General features: G+C 44.8%; 1 protein-coding gene across 1 annotated transcript; it reads right to left on the bottom strand.

The window, feature by feature from the left end:
• Positions 1–6,136: 6,136 nt before the first annotated feature.
• Positions 6,137–13,482, bottom strand: LOC110521869 (claudin-18). The gene is made up of 5 exons (XM_021599799.2): positions 13,230–13,482; positions 12,330–12,494; positions 8,391–8,523; positions 8,083–8,202; positions 6,137–7,943 (listed from the first exon to the last, which is right to left on the bottom strand). The coding sequence occupies exons 1-5, from the start codon at positions 13,447–13,449 to the stop codon at positions 7,808–7,810; spliced, it is 774 nt and encodes a 257-aa protein (XP_021455474.1). The 5' UTR covers positions 13,450–13,482; the 3' UTR covers positions 6,137–7,807.
• Between the last annotated feature and the right edge of the window lie 904 nt (positions 13,483–14,386).

The following is a 14,386-nucleotide window of genomic DNA, read 5'->3' on the forward strand; positions in this document are numbered from 1 at the left end:
ATTTAATCCTCAGGTACCCTAAAATGTAATTAAACTATAATATTTCATACAGAACGAAGTATGTTCAATAGGAAAGAAAATGTAGCCTCTTCGTCGCGCGCACAGACTGATTTCCAACTCTGGCTCCCAGTACTAAATCTCAAAATTCTTCCTCTTTTGGGAAGAAACAAGCCAGAAACCTTGAACAAAGACTGTTGGCATTGTTAGTTTTGTTAGTGTTCAAATACTGGAGAGTCGAGACCAAATCACGGACGCTGGACAGAGTGGATTTCAGTTGTAACAAAAGGCAGTTTTAATGAGTCAAAGATATCTTGTCCCGCAGTTTTACGTGCACGGATCTAGTTCATATAACTCGGTAAGGAGTCAGGTGAAAAAGAGACCTATACAAAGGTTACAGTGCCTTGCGAAAGTATTCGGCCCCCTTGAACTTTGCGACCTTTTGCCAGGCTTCAAACATAAAGATATAAAACTGTATTTTTTTGTGAAGAATCAACAACAAGTGGGACACAATCATGAAGTGGAACGACATTTATTGGATATTTCAAACTTTTTTAACAAATCAAAAACTGAAAAATTGGGCGTGCAAAATGATTCAGCCCCCTTAAGTTAATACTTTGTAGCGCCACCTTTTGCTGCGATTACAGCTGTAAGTCGCTTGGGGTATGTCTCTATCAGTTTTGCACATCGAGAGACTGAAATTTGTGTAATGACCCTCACTATCGAAAAAAATGGTTAACACTCAAAACACTCTAGAGTATTTAAATTGTAGTAAATGTGACTAAATTACTCACTCAAAATGTACCAAGTATAATACAGTATATTATACCTAGAAATATTTACGTATAAATATGTTTTTGAAAATATACAAAATGTGACCAGAGGACAATATTCAGAAAGCACTGACAACGATCCTTACTCCTTTAACAATGTAAAAAAAATGCAAACAACTCAATTTAGTACAGGCCTGACACAAAATGTAGAAAAAGTAGCTTACTGTGACAACAATTCAGTGAATGTAACAACTATTAGATAGAGACAGATAAAGAGAAAAGATACAAAACTCGAACTGTTCGGAGACAATTTTTAAACGTACACAATTTACCTATAAGATTTGTAGGACAAGTTCATGTCATACTGTCATTTGAGTGTTTGCATTTAGTCTATGACATGGCATGAACAATTTTGAAGTAAGGTTTTATCCTACAAAGTGGCACAAAATGTAAAAAAAATAATGTACTTTGACAACAATTCAGTGAATGCAACAAGTATTAGAGAAAGATTCAAAGGAAAAATCCAGAGAAAACAATCAAAATGCATTCTCACAAAGTAGGCTATATTGTATTGACAAATATTTTTACTTCTGTAGCAATGTAAAAATGTAAACAACTATTCAGAGACTATTTCGAAATGTAGATAACCTCTCTCAAGAAGATTTAGTACAGACACGAAAATAGTAGCGTACTTTGACAACAATTCAGTGAATTGGATGTGGTGGCAGACAGGTTAGTGTTAAACACCAGATACAATACAAATAAAAAACTACTACCACTTTAATAAAAACAACTCCAAAACCCCTGCCACTGTCACTTTAGGCCCTGGTTGTGTGGTACAAGGATGAATGTTGGGACTTGGGGCAGACTTGACTGTTAAGAACTTAATGTTAAGCCGTTATGTTTGCACTTTCTACTGAAAAGAATGATGTTAGGGAGTCTAGTTGATAGGTAAATGACTAGCTGGATTGTTCCCCGACTCTGCGTGTGGGGATTCGTACAATGCATGAACAAGGTTATTGAACTTGACATTGGTGTCTGTCTTTATTCTTTTATCCAATATATCATACTGAAACAACGTACTCCATGGAAACGTAGCCTACCCTCTCAGGTGTCCTCCCCCTCTGCTTCCTCCTCTGTTCCTGCATGTTCACCCTCCTCAACTCTCCCTTCTGTTCCACATCTCTATCCTCCTATCATCTGTAACTCCTCTTCCTCCCAGCCTTCCTCTGCTGAGCCCTGAGTCTCCACGAGAGAGAGAGAACGAATGAGAGCGAGAGAGAGAGAGAGAGAGAGAGAGAGAATGAACGAGAGAGAGAGAGAGAGAGAGAGAGAGAGAGAGAGAGAGAGAGAGCGAGAGAGAAAGAGAACGAGAACGAGAGAGAGCGAACGAAAGAGAGAGGGAACGAACGAGAGAGAGAGAGAGAACAAACGAGAGAGAGAGAACAAACGAGAGAGAGAGAACAAACGAGAGAGAGAGAGAGAGAACGAATGAGAGAGCGAGAGAGCGAACGAGAGAGAGAGAGCGAACGAGAGAGAGCGAACGAGAGAGAGCGAACGAGAGAGAGAGAACAAACGAGAGAGAGAGAGAACGAATGAGAGAGAGAGAACGAACAAAAGATAGAGAACGAACGAGAGATAGAGAACGAACGAGAGATAGAGAACGAACTAGAGATAGAGAGAGAGAGAGCGAGTGAGTGAGAGAACGAACCCCCTGGACACTATGATCACTATGCCCCCTGGACACTATGATCACTTGGCTACATAGCTGATGCCTGCTGGACTGTCCATTAATCACGGTACTCCAATTCTGTTTATTTATGTTTTATCTGTCGGCCCCAGCCGCGAACTCAGGCTCTGTGTGTAGTTATTCCGACCCTCTCTGCCTAGTCATCGCCATTTTACCTGCTGTTGTTGTGTTAGCTGACTAGCTGTTGTTGTCTCACCTGTTGTTTTAGCAAGCTCTCCCAATCAAGACCTGCAATTACTTTGTGCCTTGCTGTATGTCTCTCTCAAATATCAATATGCCTTGTATACTGTTGTTCAGGTTAGTTATCATTGTTTTAGTTTACAATGGAGCCCCTAGTTCCACTCCTCACACCTCTGATACCTCCTTTGTCCCACCTCCCACACATGCGGTGACCTCACCCATTATAACCAGCATGTCCAGAGATACAACCTCTCTTATCATCACCCAGTGCCTGGGCTTACCTCCGCTGTACCCGCACCCCACCATACCCTGTCTGCACATTATGCCCTAAATATATTCTACCACACCCATAAATCTGCTCCTCTTATTCCTTGTCCCCAACCCTCATCCTACTCCTCCTCTGTTCCTCGGGTGATGTGGAGGTAAACCCAGGCCCTGCATGTCCCCAGGCACACTCATTTGTTGACTTCTGTGATCGAAAAAGCCTTGGTTTCATTCATGTCAACATCCGAAGCCTCCTCCCTAAGTTTGGTTTACTCACTGCTTTAGCACACTCTGCCAACCCTGATGTCCTTGCCTTGTCTGAATCCTGGCTCAGGAAGGCCACCAAAAATTCTGAGATTTCCATACCCAACTATAACACTTTCTGTCAAGATAGAACTGCCAAAGGGGTGGAGTTGCAATCTACTGCAGAGATAGCCTGCAAAGTTCTGTCATACTTTCCAGGTCTATGCCCAAACAGTTCGAACTTCTAATTTAAAAAATGAATCTCTCCAGAAATAAGTCTCTCACTGTTGCCGCCTGCTACCGACCCCCCTCAGCTCCCAGGTGTGCCCTGGACACCATCTGTGAATTGATCGCCCCCCATCGAGCTTCAAAGTTTGTTCTGTTAGGTGACCTAAACTGGGATATGCTTAACACCCCGGCAGTCCTATAATCTAAGCTAGATGCCCTCAATCACACACAAATCATCAAGAAACCCACCAGGTACAACCCTAAATCCGTAAACATGGGCACCCTAATTAACATTATCCTGACCAACTTGCCCTCCAAATACACCTCTGCTGTCTTCAATCAGGATCTCAGCGATCACTGCCTCATTGCCTGTATCCGCTACGGATCTGCGGTCAAACGACCACCCCTCATCATTGTCAAATGCTCCCTAAAACACTTCTGCGAGCAGGCCTTTCTAATCGACCTGGCCCGGGTATCCTGGAAGGATATTGACCTCATCCCGTCAGTTGAGGATGCCTGGTCATTCTTTAAAAGTAACTTCCTCACCATCTTAGACAAGCATGCTCAGTTCAAAAAATGCAGAACTAAGAACAGATATAGCCCTTGGTTCACTCCAGACCTGACTGCCCTCGACCAGCACAAAAACATCCTGTGGCGGACTGCAATAGCATCGAATAGTCCCCACGATATGCAACTGTGCAGGGAAGTTAGGAACCAATACATGCAGTCAGTCAGGAAAGCAAAGGTCAGCTTTTTCAAGCATAAATTTGCATCCCGTAGCTCTAACTCCAAAAAGTTGTGGGACACTGTAAAGTCCATGGAGAACAAGAGCACCTCCTCCAAGCTGCCCACTGCACTGAGGCTAGGTAACACGGTCACCACCAATAAATCCGTGATAATCGAAAACTTCAACAAGCATTTCTCAATGGCTGGCCATGCCTTCCTCCTGGCTACTCCAACCTCGGCCAACAGCTCCCCTCCCCCTCGCAGCTACTCGCCCAAGCCTCGCCAGCTTCTCCTTTACCCATATGCAGATAGCAGATGTTCTGAAAGAGCTGCAAAACCTGGACCCATACAAATCAGCTGGGCCTCTATTTCTGAAACTGTCCGCCGCCATTGTCGCAACCCCTATTACCAGCCTGTTCAACCTATCCTTCATATCATCTGAGATCCCCAAGGATTGGAAAGCTGCCGCAGTCATCCCCCTCTTCAAAGGGGGAGACACCCTGGACCCAAACTGTTCCAGATCTATATCCATCCTACCCTGCCTATCTAAGGTCTTCGAAAGCCAAGTCAACAAACAGATCACTGACCATCTCGAATCCCACCGTACCTTCTCCGCTGTGCAATCCGGTTTCCAAGCCGGTCACGGGTGCACCTCAGCCACGCTCAAGGTACTAAACGATATCATAACCGTCATCGATAAAAGACAGTACTGTACAGCCGTCTTCATTGACCTGGCCAAGACTTTTGACTCTGTCAATCACCGTATTCTTATCGGCCGACTCAGTAGCCTCGGTTTTTCTAATGACTGCCTTGCCTGGTTCACCAACTACTTTGCAGACAGAGTTCAGTATGTCAAATCGGAGGGCATGTTGTCCAGTCCTCTGGAAGTCTCTATGGGGGTACCACAGGGTTCAATTCTCGGGCCGACTCTTTTCTCTGTATATATCAATGATGTTGCTCTTGCTGCGGAGATTCCCTGATCCACCTCTATGCAGACGACACCATTCTGTGTACTTCTGGCCCTTCCTTTGACACTGTGCTATCTAACCTCCAAATGAGCTTCAATGCCATACAACACTCCTTCTGTGGCCTCCAACTGCTCTTAAATGCTAGTAAAACCAAATGCATGCTTTTCAACCATTTGCTGCCTGCACCTGCACGCCCGACTAGCATCACCACCCTGGATGGTTCCGACCTAGAATATGTGGACATCTATAAGTACCTAGGTGTCTGGCTAGACTGCAAACTCTCCTTCCAGACTCATGTCAAACATCTCCAATCCAAAATCAAATCTAGAGTCGGCTTTCTATTTCGCAACAAAGCCTCCTTCACTCACACACAAAACTTACCCTAGTAAATCTGACTCTCCTACCGATCCTCGACTTCGGCGATGTCATCTACAAAATAGCTTCCAATACTCTACTCAGCAAGCTGAATGCAGTTTATCACAGTGCCATCCGTTTTGTTACTAAAGCACCTTATACCACCCACCACTGCGACCTGTATGCTCTAGTCGGCTGGCCCTCGCTACATGTTCGTCGCCCGACCCACTGGCTCCAGGTCATCTACAAGTCTATGCTAGGTAAAGCTCCGCCTTATCTCAGTTCACTGGTCACGATGGCAACACCCACACGTAGCACGCGCTCCAGCAGGTGTATCTCACTGATAATCCCTAAAGCCAAAACCTTATTTGGCCGCCTTTCCTTCCAGTTCTCTGCTGCCTGCGACTGGAACGAATTGCAAAAATCTCTGAAGTTGGAGACTTTTATCTCCCTCACCAACATTAAACATCTGCTATCTGAGCAGCTAACCGATCGCTGCAGCTGTACATAGTCCATCGGTGTATAACCCACCCAATTTACCTACCTCATCCCCATACTGTTTTTATTTTATTTACTTTTCTGCTCTTTTGCACACCAGTATCTCTACCTGCACATGTTCATCTGATCATTTATCACTCCAGTGTTAATCTGCTAAATTGTAATTATTCACTCCTATGGCCTATTTCTTGCCTACCTCCTCATGCCTTTTGCACACAATGTAAATATATATATTTTTTTCTACTATGTAATTCTACTATGTAATTTACTTGTTTATTGTTTACTCCATGTGTAACTCTGTGTTGTTGTCTGTTCACACTGCTATGCTTTATCTTGGCCAGGTCGCAGTTGCAAATGAGAACTCGTTCTCAACTAGCCTACCTGGTTAAATAAAGGTGAAATAAAAATAAAAAAATACATGTGTATGGTTGAGAAAATACCCTTAGTATAACTGCAGTTAGAGTGCAGTATAACTGTAGTATACTACAAATACTGCATCCAAAATAACATTTTTTGCTCAGCAGCAAAAGGCAGGGAGGAAGAGGACTTAGAGATGATTGGAGGTATACAGATCTGGAGGGAGGGGTGGAGTGAGAAGAGAGTGGAGAAAGAGGAGGGAGAGGGGAGTGAAGAGGAGGGAGAGGAGAGTGGAGGGGGATGCACATGGAGAGGAAGAGAAACATGTAGAGGAAAAGGGAGAGGAGGAAGCCGAGGGAGAGGAAGAAGCAGAGTGAAAGGAGGAAGCAGAAGGAAAGTATCACACAGCGTGGGCCTAAAGTGACATTGGCAGGGGTTTTGGAGCTGTTGCTTTTTAAGTGGCAGGAACGTATATGTGTTCTAGAGCTTGTGTAATGGATTACAACAAGAAAATGGACGGGGTTGACCATCTTGACCAACTGAGGAGCTATTACAATGTTGGACGCACAGGCAGAAACTGGTGGAAGTATGTGTTTTGGGGGAGGCTCAACATTGCCGTCATAAATGCTTACATTGTGTCGGGGAATTTTTACATTGTTACAGAAGTAAGAATTGTTGTCAATCAAATAGCCTACTTTGTGTGGGATTTAAAATGAATATTGTCCTCTGGTCACATTTTGCATAATAAAAAATATATATCTATATGTAAATACATTTTGTAAGTATAATATATTATACTTGGTACATTTTGAGTGAGTAATTTAGTCAAATTTACTACACTTTAAATACTCTACTTTTTTTCTCGTTTTTTTACAGTGTCTTTATACAAGGGAAGACAAAATTAGTGTTATTAAAGAAGAGGTTGTGCTCTATAAAACTAAGTTAACTTGTAATTGTCATTTGTTCTATTCTATTGAGGACTAAAGGGTTACATTTATTGAAATAATTGGTCTGATTACTTAAACTACTATATCATCCTTATTATTTGGGATTGTGGGGCAGTTACATCACAAAATGAAGAACAAATTCTGTTAAGCAAGTCTGTTAAGAACAAATTCTATTCTCAAAACCTATCCTGGACGACGCTGGGCCAATTGTGCGCTGCTCTGTGGGACTCCCAATCATGGTTGTGATACAGCCTGGAATCGAACCAGGGCCTGTAGTGACACCTCTAGCACTCAGTTGCAGTGCCTTAGACCACTGCGCCACTCGGGAGCCCAAAATATAAGAGAGATCCAAAAATAATAAGTACAAAAATAACTAATCAAACCTGAAAAAGGTTTTCCTTCATAGCAACCCTCTATGCAATCTTCTAAGCCCCTTAGAGCTGCACGGGATTGTCATTGAAATATCAAAATAGTATTGTTTAGTTTCAGAAAACCTCTAACTAGTACATAATATTATATTCTTCACACATATTGCTGGTTGGAGTGTCTTCCATTCATAATCTGGGCTCTGAAAGACTCGTCATAGGCGAGTCTGGGTTTCGCGTCATCCTTGTACACTGTTGTGTGTTGGGACGCAGCTTTGTAGGCCACCCCATAACTGAGGACAGAAAGAAAACGAAATTATTCAAATAAATGTATAATTATTATTCATATTTGTGAGTAAGAATAAGAAAGAGGATGAAGAGCATGGTACTAGCTTAGAACTCTAATTTTCTGGTGGATAAAATGGAATTTACCCATGTCGCTTCTCCTTTGATGGAATCATCCCTCTGAAGGCGATACACATCATAACTCCTCCTATGACCAACACAGCCCCGCCTATCCACCCCACGAAGAGGGCGGTGCCAAAGGTGTACCTGAAAAACAGAAGTGATACACTGACACACTAAAAATTCCTTGATATTATGATTGATTCCAGTTTATACACCAAAGCAGCCTCCTAAATGACACTATTCCCTACATAGTGCACTACTTTTGACCAGACTCTAAAGGATAGGGTGCCATTTGGGAGAAGTGAATCCTTCTCATGTTGCAGTTAATGTACCTGGGAGTGAGAGATCCTCCAAGTCCTCCCAGTACTCCTTCTCCTCCATATCCACTGTCTGCATAGGTGGTGAACCGGAAGCTGGACACGATTAGGTTGGCAAAGACAGACACTCCAGCAATGCCACAGACACCTAGGAGAAGGAAAATTATATTTACATTTTGGTTAGGAAGTCCATAAGATGGTATTTTGGTATTTGGTATTTTATTAAGATCCTGGTTAGCTGTTGCAAAAGAGGCAACTACTCTTCCAACAGTCCACATAAAACATGTGTGGTATCCCAGGAGGTCTACCCCGGGGGATGGTAATGGAGGGGAGGTACGTGAGGCGACGTTGGCTCCCTCTGCTGGGTATACGGGAGCTGGGCACCCTGACCCAGACAGCTCTAAGTGGAGGTAATTAGAGGAAAGTGCCAACCAGCCGCGGAGGCTAAATAAAAGGAGCACGATGGCACACCGTGAGGGAGAAGGGAGAGAGACAGACAGCAGTTAAGAGAGAGAAGGACGACTGAGCAAGACCTAAGTTATTTCTTTGGTATATTTATTTTCTGTCTTAGTAAAGTTGTTTTTGCAGACTAAAGCCTCCCTGTCTCTGTGTCAATCTCTGCACGCTCAACCCAACACCCCACGGTTTACCACACATGACAGAACATTCATAGACAAGAATAGGTCAAGGACAGAACTACTTACATTTAAAAAAGGCACATGTAGCCTACATATCAATACATACTGTGGTATCCCGGGAGGTCTACCCTGGTGGTTGGTGAAAGAGGGGAGGTACGTGCCGTGACGTTGGCTAAACTCTGCTGGGAGTACATGGGCTGGGCGCCCCAACGCCGATGGCCCCAAGTAGAGGTAATTAAAGGAGAGTGCCAACCAGCTGTCCAGGCCACATAACCGGTGGACAAAGAAAGGGGCAAGGAGTGAGCCTACAGACGGGAACGAAGCTCCCAGAGGCACGGAGCTGAACATGAGAAGGACCCAGCCAACCATAAGTTGTTTTGGTGTTATGTTTATTTTTTGTAAAGTCGTGTTTTCTGACTAGCACTTCACTGCCTCTGTGTCCATCTCTACACGCTCAACCCAACACCCCACGTTGACCACATATGGTTGAGAATCCAGTAGCTTTGGGTGCCGTGGGGTCGAGTGTACAGAGATTACCATGGAGGAACTGTTGGTTCAGTTTATCCTCAGCCAGCAGACGCAACAGGCTCGCCAGGAGCAAGCGCTAGACGAGCAGCGCTAACAAAACCTGGTAGCGGAGGTAGCCCAGTTGAAGGCTGAGAGGGCTTAGGAGTCTGGCCTAACTCAGTTCCTGGTCAAGCTAATAGAGGAAGATGATGTGGAGACGTATTTGTGCACTTTCGAGATGACAGTGCAGAGGAAAGGAAGGCCCAAGCCCAAGTAGGTCAGCCTTTTAGCACCCTACCTCGCCGGGAAGGCCCAGAAGGCCTACTTTGACTTGAACGCAGATTAGGAGGCAAATTATGAGGGACTCAATTACGAGATCCTGAGCTGTTATGAATTGTTCCACAACTGGGCCTTTGACTCCACTATCTCTCCCCACGCTCAGATGAGCGACCTGGTGTGCCTTACCGAGGGCTGGCTACTGACCGACGTACTGGCCCTCCCAATAATCGATAAGGTTGTCCTGGATCGGTATCTTCGGGCCCTCCACTACGAGATGAAGGCGGCGGAGAGCCTGCAGAACCTGGAGGAATTCCTGACCAAAACATCCAGGTCCTGCTGAAAGGGGCCTGGGCGGAAAGAGTGCACGCAGGGAGGGGGAAGAAAAGCACAGAGAGAGGTGAAGGACTGAAGGGAGCTCGGACAGAACTAGCCAAGGCCGGGAAGCAGGAGGGCGACCTGAACCGATGACGACGTCCACTGCTAGACCTAGATCAGAGGCTCCGCTATGAGTGCTGCAAGACCTCGCGTGGAGCTGCCCCGGCCAGGAGGAGTCCATGCCCTCCGCATCCCCCAACTCCAAGGTAACCCGGATGGCTAGTTATGTCACCTCCTGTTGGGCGCACACCGAGACGTCCCCTCCAATGGTTCCAGTACAAATCAATGGCATCGACACCAGCGCTTTGCTGGACTCCGGCAGCATGGTGACCCTGGCCCAACCGCAGTGGCTAACAAGAGAGAGGGAAGACGAACCGGGGGATGAGGAGATGACAGTGTCCTGTGTCCTGTACACAGTGTCCTGTACACAGGGACACAAAGTGGTACCCGACCGTGCCGGTGCAGATAACCACCCCAAGGGTGAGGGGAGAGTGCCAGATGCACATGGGGGCTGTTCCTAACTTGCCCGTGCCAATTATCCTCTGTAGAGATTGCCCTCTCTTCCAGGCACTGTGGAGGAGGGACATGGGGAGGGTAATCGAGAGAGACGGGAGGAACTGGGACCAGCTGCTGCCCCACTTGATGGGAGTGGGCTATACTACTACCGGTGTCTACTACCGGGATGAGGAGATGACAGTGTCCTGTGTCCTGTACACAGTGTCCTGTACACAGGGACACAAAGTGGTACCCGACCGTGCCGGTGCAGATAACCACCCCAAGGGTGATGGGGGAGTGCCAGATGCACATGGGGGCTGTTCCTAACTTGCCCGTGACAATTATCCTCTGTAGAGATTGCCCTCTCTTCCAGGCACTGTGGAGGAGGGACATGGGGAGGGTAATCGAGAGAGACGGGAGGAACTGGGACCAGCTGCTGCCCCACTTGATGGGAGTGGGCTATACTACTACCGGTGTCTTCCTTTCGGTCTCCACGGGGCCCCAACAACTTTCCAGCGACTCATAGACCGCGTCCTGCGTCCACACCATGAGTACGCTGTGACTTATTTGGATGATATAATTGTGCACAGTGACAGCTGGGAGTCCCATCTCTGTAGGTTACAGGCGGTGGCGGATGCGCTAAGGGAGTCGGGGCCTACCGCAAACCCCCACAAGTGCAAGCTGGGCTACGCCAAGGTGGAGTACCTGGGCTATCGAATTGGGTGGGGAAACGTGAAGCCCCAAGAAGAAAACAAAACGCTCCCATTAGGGAATGGCCGGTCCCCCGAACCAAAAGACAGGTGAAGATGGCACCAAGTAGAGGTTATTAGTGGAGAGTGACAACCAGCCATGCAGGCCACATAAAGGGAGCACCATGGCACATCGTGAGGAGGACAAAGAGAGAGGCAAAGAGTGAACCTACAGAGGGGAACAAAGCTCTTGGAGGCACGGAGCCATACATGAGGAGAAGGACCAAGCCAACCCTAAGTTATTTTGGTGTTATGTTTATTTTTGTTGCCTAATAAAGTTGTGTTTTCTGACTGGAACCTCATCGTCTCTGTGCCCATTTCTGCACTCTCAACCCAACACCCCACGGTTAACCACAATACACACAAACATCAAATAGGGGGGAGGTGTCAGGTGTTGCTTAATCTTTTTTTTAAAACCAGGTTTGCTGTTCATTTGAGCAATATGGGATCGAAGTGTGTTCCATAAAATAATGGCTCAAAATAACACTGTATACTTCCCTGACTTTGTTTTGGATTTGGGGACCGTGAAAAGACCCCTAGTGGCATGACTGGTGGGGTAAGTGTGTGTGTCAGAGCAATTTGTAAGTGGGCTATGCAAACCATTTAGAAATGTCAACACAATGATTCTTATAAAAAGTGAGGCAGTCACTCTCCTCAACTCTTAGCCAAGAGAGACTGGCATGCATAATATTTATATTAGCCCTCTGAATAAAATGAAGACGTGCTGCTCTGTTCTGGGCCAGCTGCAGTCTAGGTCATTCCTTGTAGCACTTCGACCACAGAACCTGACAATAATCAAGACGAAACAAAACCAGAGCCTGCAAGATTTGCTTTTTGGAGTGTGGTGTCAAGAAAGGATTCACCTGCGTGCAGGAACTTCACCAAAACTTCGGCAAAAGACATCACCTCACCTGCAAGCAGAAACATGACCCCAGAGGTCAGTGTCATGGTAGCCTTGGCATTATCCTCCATATTTCCCATCTTCAGGCTCTTGAGGGCAAAGATGGCGATCAGACAGCCGATGGCTCCCAGAACTATCCCAACTATCATCAGTGCCCGCACCGCTTGGAGCATAACTACGGGTCAAACAAAACCAGACGTCAGATAAAAGTCCTACTTTGAAACTTAAGTCATGACCTGTGATTGTGTGTATCATACGTATCTACCAAAGTACTGTGGTATTTCATTTAGATCAAAGATTTTCCAACATAAAAAAAAAACTAAAACTACATTCATTTTCAAATGTACATCCAAATGACAAAAATGTTTTATTGATTAGGGCTCTATAGTACTCCTGTTTTCATGGGCCATTTAACTATATTTTGTGCCTGGAAGATAATCTCACTTCCTGTTCTTGAATTTAATTTGACCAATTATTTAAAGACTTAACTGCTCTATTAAACATGTTTAAATCAATATAACTTTTGAGACAAAAACAACGTTACCTTTTATTGATCATGGCCCTAGACTCTACTCACATTAAAATGACCCACTGTCTAAACTATATGGGAGATAATCTCACTTCCCGCCTTTAACACACAATTTTAAAGATTAAACGTTGCTGAAGAAACTAGATTAGACATGCTCAAAGAAAGAAAAAAAAGTTTGTTTTATACTACTTATTAATATCAACTAATAGAAACAAATACCATATCTTATCTAGAGTCACACCCTTGAGAGGCACTCGACATACAAAGCTCGATCGAGATCAAGTTAACAGTGCTGACCATCCATTGGCATTTATATTTGCTAAATGTATATGAAAGAAACATAATGTTTAACTTCTTACAAGTCAATAAAGTAAACCTTACCTGGCAGCCCTAGTATGGTAAAATAAGGCCTGCATTGGGTCATTCCAGATGAGTTTTCTACACATGATTTCCAGAGTCCAGAGTAAGTGTAAACACTTGTTATGACTGAGAAGGACCGGTCCTGTAAACCCCACATATCCATGGCTGTAGCAGCAGATACGAAAAACTGGCCCAACACACCCAGAATGAAGCCGATTTGCTGAATCACTGAGGTGCCCATTTTAGCTTCCGTTCCTGTTTGATGTCAGACACCTTTGCTTGAAGTCATGAACTGGCCTTCTATCCTCTTGTTCTTATCACTACGTACTCTTGAACAGGGAACCAACCTTATCAGATGTTTGCTTAAAATTGTCCGGAGTTGCTGTCACAGTTTCGGGCAACGGTTGTTTGTTCGGGAAGCGTGACTAATGACAAAAGGTTGTGCCTTACCTTAACCTTGTTTCCATATGCGACTAGTTTCAGGAAACTACACATAAATTGCATGTCACTACTTCACAGGAGTGGCATTTGTACGTAAACATTTATTTGGGCAGAAATGCCATCAAACGTGTACGCCATCTGTAAATAAGAATAAAATTGTTAAATTACTAGCCTAGGTTAAGCCACGAAAAAAGACAGGAACCTTCCCGCTAGCCATGATTGGGCTGGACATAACGGGAGATGAGTTCGAATTGGTCTGCCATTTAGCAGGCTTCTGTCAACAACATAAACTGCTCAGTATGTATAGGTAATCTTTCTAATTCCTAATGCTCTCCACTTTCTGGATTACCGAGTTTTAAAATCAATGGAATTCCTAGTGGAATCAGAGATGGAGAAAATGTTTGCATTTAACTGCAAACATGCGGAATGTAGTTGAAAAGAGAACACAGAGAACACCTGTCTCCGAATTACATCTTCAAACTAAAGGCAACCATGGCATCCGTGACAGAGAGGGAGAAGTTCATCCATGTATATGGGTGTCCAGTAGGAAGGAAGTTAGAGGTAGTTTCAAGAGCCAATGCTAACTAGCGGTAGCGCAATGACTGGATACCTCCAACTTCCTTCAGACTGGACACAGAGACATAAAAATGACAGCTCATCTCACTTTTATAATTAAAAAATATATATTTCACCTTTATTTAACCAGGTAGGCAAGTTAAGAACAAGTTCTCATTTAC

The sequence above is a fragment of the Oncorhynchus mykiss genome, chromosome 30 (genome assembly GCF_013265735.2).
Source record: "Oncorhynchus mykiss isolate Arlee chromosome 30, USDA_OmykA_1.1, whole genome shotgun sequence".
Classification (NCBI taxonomy): Eukaryota; Metazoa; Chordata; class Actinopteri; order Salmoniformes; family Salmonidae; genus Oncorhynchus; species Oncorhynchus mykiss.

Coding starts and splice junctions, on each gene's coding strand:
- LOC110521869 (XM_021599799.2), bottom strand. CDS start 13,449: ATGGGCACCTCAGTGATTCAGCAAATCGGCTTCATTCTGGGTGTGTTG. Junction 12,495..13,229: donor TACCATACTAGGGCTGCCAG/GTAAGGTTTACT, acceptor TTTGACCCGTAG/TTATGCTCCAAGCGGTGCGG. Junction 8,203..8,390: donor GGAGGATCTCTCACTCCCAG/GTACATTAACTG, acceptor TCTGTTTTTCAG/GTACACCTTTGGCACCGCCC.